The sequence below is a fragment of the Theobroma cacao genome, chromosome 1 (genome assembly GCF_053813885.1).
Source record: "Theobroma cacao isolate CCN51 chromosome 1, ASM5381388v1, whole genome shotgun sequence".
Lineage (NCBI taxonomy): Eukaryota > Viridiplantae > Streptophyta > Magnoliopsida > Malvales > Malvaceae > Theobroma > Theobroma cacao.
This window is the reverse complement of record NC_142639.1, coordinates 34,151,460-34,159,101: the sequence shown is the minus strand read 5'-3', so window position 1 is coordinate 34,159,101 and position 7,642 is coordinate 34,151,460. Positions and strand designations below refer to the sequence as shown.

Here is a 7,642-nt window from a genome sequence, read left to right as displayed (position 1 = left end):
AGTTGCTGTCTTCGCAATGGCGCCGTGCCTTCTCTAGTTTGTCTCGCGTTCAAGTAACGCCGTTAAGGAACAGCGTACACCCTTTCATTTTCCAATATATCTGTGAAAATTATTACAATTAGATAGTGTGCGTAAAACATATTTGGATTTTTATTTAACACCGATAACTTTACAAGCCGGCTTAAAAAGTGTATATATATTCATTTAGATATATTTAAAAAATAATATTATATTATTAATTATTAAATAATATATATTTTAAAATAAAATATTCAAATATCTTTAAATTTTGATCAAAGTTTCATAAAGTCTATGGATTTGAAAAATAAGTACTCTATTTCATAAAAATATTTTTTTTATATTCATAAGTTTAACCGTTAGTCAATTATTAAGATTTTTATTTATTTGTTGACGTAATAATATTTTTTGAATAATTTTATCTTTGAATATGTCAAAAATTATAATATTATATAAAATTTTATTTTTTATTTAAATTTTTTTTAAAAAAAAGAACTTACCTTCCAAGCCAACTAAATCCGCACTCCACTGGGTAATGCCATTTTCGCGCTCCCCTGGATCTGCCCGAATCTAGCTTCTTGAAAGGTAATAATTTTAAGAAAAAAGTTTTAAAAAATGAAAAATAAAAAATATTTAATTTTTTTTATTTTTTTAACGGTTTTAAGATTTTTATGAAGTGTATGTTTCTTAAATTAATTGATTTTCATATAATTTTGATTAAAATTTTAAATTGTCTACATATTTTAACTTAAATTTTATTATGTAAAATATAACATTAGAACTATAGTGACTGTTCGAATTGTTTCATCTATCACGTCTCACTTGGACAGTAAAATCTTTTGCCTTGTGAATAACTTTTTTACGAAAATCAATTTAATTAAATAGATAATAAAAAATATACCTATTTACTTTTACTAATAACTATATTTTTTTTTTCATAAATCTTACATATCAATTTACACAATAATGTATAATTATAGTAATTTAAAATAAAATAAAATTGTTTAATACGAATTTTGGTATTACGAATTCTATATAATTTTTAAAAGTATATAAAATAAACTATAAGTTTGAACTTTCAAAATCCAACATAAATATTCGAATTTAATTATTTTTAAATATATAAATTCATATGTATAAAAAATATAAAATAATAATAATAATAATTTAAGCAAGATGAGAGGGGCCATTAGTATAGTATAACTGCCTCGCCTTACTTATCAAATAGAAAATGACAAATTCCACCCATATCATTGTAATTTTAATTTTTTTTTTCATATGATAATTTGTAAGTTTTTTCTCAATTAATAATTTGTGAATTTTTTTTACTAATTAGTAAATTCTACGAATAATTTATATTTTCACAAAAATTATATTATTAATTTTACTCAACAAAATTATAAAAATGTCTTCAATTCAAATTTAGATTGCTTATTTATTACTTTTGTAATTATACTATGCAAATTAATAATTTAATCTCTTGAGGAAATAAAAATTATCCACAATATGCTAATAGAGAAAAAATCCATAAAATGTTAATTGAAAAAAAAATACAAGAATAAAACAATGTAAATAAGACAAAAAAAGGTTTCAAAGGATATACAAAAATAATAATATTTTAATGGAATTGTTTAATAAGAAGTTAACCTATAAAACAATTCGCTCTTGTTTTTTTTTCTTTTAAAAAAAGATAAACCAACACATTCGAGCAGATCAATGTGAAATTCACAAGAGAAATCAAGTTTTATCATCTTTAATTACAGAAATTTATTTATAAAATTAAAAAAATACCCTCACAAATGTATATAAAATATAATTTTTTAAAAAATTAATAGTACGTTATTATTTTAAAATAACACCTTAATAAAAGTAATGTATAGACCACATAGAAGTTGCTAGCTAAAAAGTGAAGTTTTGTTCCTTTTTGTTGAAGATTCAAACTTCATCATACCACCGCTGTTTTTAATTATTTTTGGTGTCAAAACTTAAAAGGAAAAAGACAAAAAACCTTTGATAAAATAATAAAACTTTTATTGGATAAAAACTGCAGCAACAGCCTTGGAATGTTTGTGTAACAACACAGTTACATGGAAAAGGCAAATTGAGTGCCTCTTACGAAGGGGTTTGAATTATTATGAGAACTGCTCTAGTGTTTAGGACAACAGACAACAATGCGTTCGTACAATAGAATTGCTATGCAAAGTAGAGGTATCAAAAAATGGGATTTTCAGTCCACAAGCACGTTACAACATTGTCGTCCCACTATCCTCCTTCGTTTCTTATCATCTTCACTTGACTGCAATTGCAAACAACAAAACTTCACATTAGCTTTTCTTTCCCCAAACCCTTTACTATTTTCTCCAAACTTTGAATTATCAATCCAAGTGTGGCGTTCGCTGTCACTAAAACAAAACCAATTTTGGTTTGGGTCCAGCAATGCAGCAAGGATTTCTTTTACATCGAATAACTAGAATAATTTCATTGCTTAGTATCTCTTAACTTAATGACATAGCAGGTCAGAACAAAACTAACGTCATATGTACAGCAATGTTCAGAATGGTGTCATAATAATAGTCCATTCCCATCTCAATTTTTCCTCCAAAACCAAATTCTGCTTTAAACTATACCTGTTGACTGAGAAAATTTGGTGCACGAACCCTCTTAGAGCCATCAGCTAGACGCTTACATGGAAAATGATTTTCCACAGAAGCCAAGTTATCACTGACCTGTCAATGTTTTCAAAGATTAAACCAGAGCAAAACCTATTGATAAGGGCAACTGATTTCAAACCCCCAAAAGTTGGATAAAGCATACCACATGAGTGCCTTAACAAGTGTAAAATGGAGCACAAAGATATTGGTATTTACCTGGCCTTCAATGGCCCCAATTAACAACTCCTGACATCCCGATGCATGAACGTTTTGCAAACTTGGGCATTGAAGTAGCAATCTCTCTGAGGAAAACACACAATTTTATTAAATAAATCACAAGGAAAGATGAGCATAGGTAAATGACAATGTTCAAACTAGCAAATACCATACCTGGATGCAAGTTTTTACAAGAGTTTAAATTAAGGTCATTGAGTTCTGGACAGTTTAAACATAAAGCCTGCATTGAAATTCACAAATAAGAACCACAAGAGAATATTAAGAAAAAACTAGCAATACAATCAAGATTATGGACTAAAAGATCTCACATCTAAGCCAGAACAACCCCACAAACTGAGTTTTTTTAATCGGCTGTGTTTGATAATAAGCTTCTGGTACATGAGGTGCAATTTGCTATTAAATGAATTTGGAAGTTCATTGTTGCCACTTTCATCACTGGGTGAATTCTGGGAATTGGGATCACATATGGTCATCCCGCAATCCATAAGTTCAAGAAGAGGTAGTTGAGCTGTGGCAAACTGAATTCCACCTGAGAAATGCAGAGAAAAATATTAATGAATAGATTTACATAAACTAGGACAATTATAGGTAAATATATATAGGTGAGAGTCTTAGACATGAAGATTACTTGAAGTGATGTTAGGACAAAGAGCAAGGAGGAGTCTTGACAACGTGTTCGGGAACACATTGCAGATCATTCCAATGCCACTGTCACTGATGCTAGACCTGAAACCAAGCAGCAAGCATTAGGAAAATTGGTTCTGAGGATTAATTGATAAAAAAGCAATCATTTAGAACGAGCCCAGATAAATAGATTAATTTAGCCAAGCTGGAGCAAAACATACCCACTCAGATCAAGTAATTCTAATCTTGAATAGCTTGAAGCAATAGCAGCAACAGATGCATCAGTGATTTCTGAGCCAAGAACAAGTGAAAGCATTCGCAGGCCCCTGAATAATGGACGATTGTTATTAAACTAGTGATTCATCAATCCTCCCAATGCTCAAAACACAACAATGATAGAAAACTGAACAGAGCAAGGCCAATTAATCACTACTACTCTTAAGAAAGCAAACAAGCATTACATCCAATGGTCTTAGATTCGTATACGATACTTGATAAAATGAACTCGTAGACCAAAAGATCAACAAACCTCAAGTTTGCAGCCGTAAGAGAAAGCACAACAGCATGAGAAAGACGAACTGATGCAATGTGAATATTTTGCAACCTTGGACAACATCTTCCCATACCATCAATCATGGTACAAAGATCAGTAGTATCATTTTCTAGGCGAGAAAATTCTAAGGATATCTCTTTCAAATTGGGACAGTTAAAAACCTACAAAAGGTGGCACATGTAAACACAAATTCACTTTAAATGCCCCAGATGGCTAACGTAGAAGAAATGAGGACCTGATGAAAATGTTACCGTCTTAGAGAGTGAATAAAGATCAGAAAGCCAGAGTGTCGACAGACTTGATGAAGAAAGGACAAAGCCCCCTAAATTAGAACATCCTTCCATCTTAAGGCTCATTAGACAGCGTTTATCGGCAACAAAACGACCCAATTCATCTCTATACATTAAAATTGAAGGAAAGTTAATATGGCACATTTTAATTTGTGCCCAGTTACCATGCAATTACAAATGAAGCAGGGTGTGAGAAAAGAAAACAATCAAATTAACCTTGCAAGTTACAACAGTACCAAATAGTTTGAACTCCAAAACAGGGGCAAAAATATTGAATGGGTTCCATCATAAACAGGAATTTTAGCACATGAGAACCTAAAATAATGAAGAGAAAGCTCTGGATAATATAATCGACACGAGTCGGACCAAGAAATCTATAACAGGGTGCACATAATTTCATAACTTTTTCATGTTATCACATCTAAAATTAGAAGTACAAAAATAAAAAAAAGAGTGATCAAAGACCGCTCAACTAGAAACATCTACTTATTTCACCCTAATTTTAGCCTCTTATAGATTTATTGAAGACTCAAGAGATTGATAAGATTCAATCAATTAGCTTAGATCTGAAGCAATTCATCCGTCAACAAAATCAAGGGTGGACAATCAAAAAAAAAAAAATCAACAGTAACAAAGTTTATTAACTGAGCAACTAGGCATACCATTTACAAGATCTATCTGTAGATTACAAATACAAAAGGGCGAGATAATAAATTATATACCCTGTGATCCGATTGACAGCTGTTTCCGATGTGGAAATCTCCATAGACTCCAAATTAGGGCAAGAAAACGCAATGCAGGCCAGCATCGTTGCATCCACATCACTGCCAAACCCAAACAAGAAAATTAGTAAAAGAAAACAAAAAGTCTAAAAGCAGCATTGACCCCCTAGCCCCGAATTCCCCAAAAAGGATGGAGAAACAAAACCATTTGCAAGTTCTTGCAATTAAATAAACTGTTAGGACGTATCTCTTCAAGTGAATATAGATCTTAAAATTCTCCGGTCTAAAATTTTTGTTGGAAAGCCAATCCAACCCCCTTGTCAATTATTGCATTGATTTTACCTTTTAATTATAGGAAAAACTTTATTGGAATGTTGCCCAGAGAACACTATTACAACAGTACTTAGATCGAACACTGTTGCAGTTCTCGTGGCGCTCTGATTGTAGATCAATTTCCATTTCACTTTACTGATTATTTTCCTTTAAATTATAACCAGTTTAAATTCACATTTTATAGTTTTATCTTGATCTCCTTTGGCACCAACCGATCCAGGCCATAAAACCCTAGATCTGTCTAAAGATTAGCTTAGACCCGAACCTTTCCATTTTAAGAGAAAGCCTAACAAGGCTCGGGCATTTCTGCAAAACCGATCCAATGAAGCCGAGCTGAGCCCCCGGTGGGACCCTAAGTCTCAGCTCCTCCGCAGCCCTCCACAGTCTCTTCGTCGTTTCCCTCCACCCTTTACACACCCTCGCCGCCGCCATCAGCCCCGCCGGCGGCAATCTCCTCAGGACCTCCCACAAACATCCCGCAGGTAACCCTCCGGAGACTATCTCATTATCCGGATCCAGATCCGTTCCCAGAAAGGGAGAATCGTAGCCATCTAAATCAAGTTCCGGCGAGTCGCAGCGGATGTCGATGTCGTCAAAGGAAAGAGCACGTCGGAGGTGGGAGTAGGGCTGACGTGGAGGATGATGCGGAGGACGGGCTGCCGAGGAGGAAGCATCGGTGATAGTTGTGGTGGCTGGAGTTGAGGTTGGGGTGGAAGTTAAAGTGGGGGTGCTATCAGTGTTGATAACTTGGCAAACATGGCCTTTCTTGGGAAGTCCACATCTGCCACAGTTGTAACTGCCCCGACGTTTGGCGGGTTTGAGGTCAAACGCTGCAGCGGCTGCAGCAGCAGCACTTGCGGCGGCGGATGAAGAAATGTGGGGCTGTGGGTGGTGCATGTTCGTTTGGCAACGGAGACAGAGAAAAATGAAGATATGAGAAATGATTGAAATGAGAAGAGAGAGGGAAGGGAAGGAGGGAGGGGATTTGGGTGAGAGGGAGAGAGGTGGAAAATAAAGGGAGGGAGAGTTTGGTCGGGAAGGGGCGGGAGAATGGCAAGTTTTCGCGCCTCATTTCGAAACCTGGAAAAAAAAAAAAAAAGAAAGGGGAGAGAGAGGAGCGTGGGTTTATGATGTTTATTTACTGTTTTACCCTTTTCCTTGGTGGGTCAGTAGTACTGTCCGACTGGCAGTGGAAAACGTTAAACAATAAAATAAAGAGCTTTTTCTTTTGTGTTTTTTCATATCCGAAAATATTTCCCGTTATGGCTATATGCTGGAAAATTGGACAAATTTAAGTAGTAATGGCGATTTTAGAATTTATTATTGGGGCTGTGGAGAAATTTTTTCATTTTCACACGATAAACCAGGAGAACAAAATCATGGTGGGATTATTGTAATTAATAAATATTTTAACTTTAGCTAAATAAATTGAAATATGGCGTTTTAATACTGACGATGCAAAAGGCGCCAATGCGTCCGCTATCAGCCTTTTTCCTTTTAAAATAAATTTTTGGAGGTAAATTGCTCCAATCTTCAAGCCAGGACAACAAGCACGCAAATATGCAAATTTGCCACTCACCGTAAAGAAGGGAGTTTTTGACGACGATATAAACCTACTATTTTGAATCCAAAAACTCTTACCACTAAAAGAAACTAATTTATATCTGCACCAGTGATCATTTTATTTACAATGATATTTTGAATTTACATGAAAAATAACAGCGTGAAATTAAAATATTTATATGAATGGTAAATTCATATTCTTATATCATTTGAAATTCACGAGTATATACAATTTTAAGTAATTTCCACATAATATGTGCATTTTATTAGCAAAAATCATATAAGAATTAAGTTTAAATTCTAAGATTTATGTTCCCCGTCATAGATTAAACCAATTACGTAAGGACTCTGGCTTATGTGGAAGGTCTGAACGCAAACTGCAGATTTGACTTGAATAATTGCCGCTAATAACTGTGTAAGCGTATGAGTTGGGTGGGAGAGACATAAGAGTAAAATACTGCCGCCCAATTCAACTTTTTCATGCATTGGTCTATTCTCAACTAGTCGTACCAATTTGTTTGCATGCCGATGCAAATTGTGGAATATTAGATGTCTTGCAAGTTGTAAATTAATGAAAATTATGTAACTTAAATTTAAGCAACTTCCACTTGTTACTTGCTGAAAGTAGATGAGTATCCAAACATCCTTCTA

The 7,642-nt window shown here is 33.7% G+C and overlaps 1 protein-coding gene across 1 annotated transcript; it reads right to left on the bottom strand.

The window, feature by feature from the left end:
• Positions 1–2,027: 2,027 nt before the first annotated feature.
• FBL17 (RNI-like superfamily protein) lies at positions 2,028–6,485 on the bottom strand. Its single transcript, XM_007050357.3, has 11 exons — positions 5,694–6,485; positions 5,096–5,197; positions 4,335–4,479; positions 4,060–4,244; positions 3,752–3,856; positions 3,535–3,632; positions 3,215–3,435; positions 3,060–3,126; positions 2,886–2,971; positions 2,646–2,744; positions 2,028–2,314 (listed from the first exon to the last, which is right to left on the bottom strand). Exons 1-11 carry the CDS (start codon positions 6,323–6,325, stop codon positions 2,246–2,248), a joined length of 1,809 nt encoding a protein of 602 aa, XP_007050419.1. The 5' UTR covers positions 6,326–6,485; the 3' UTR covers positions 2,028–2,245.
• Positions 6,486–7,642: the final 1,157 nt, after the last annotated feature.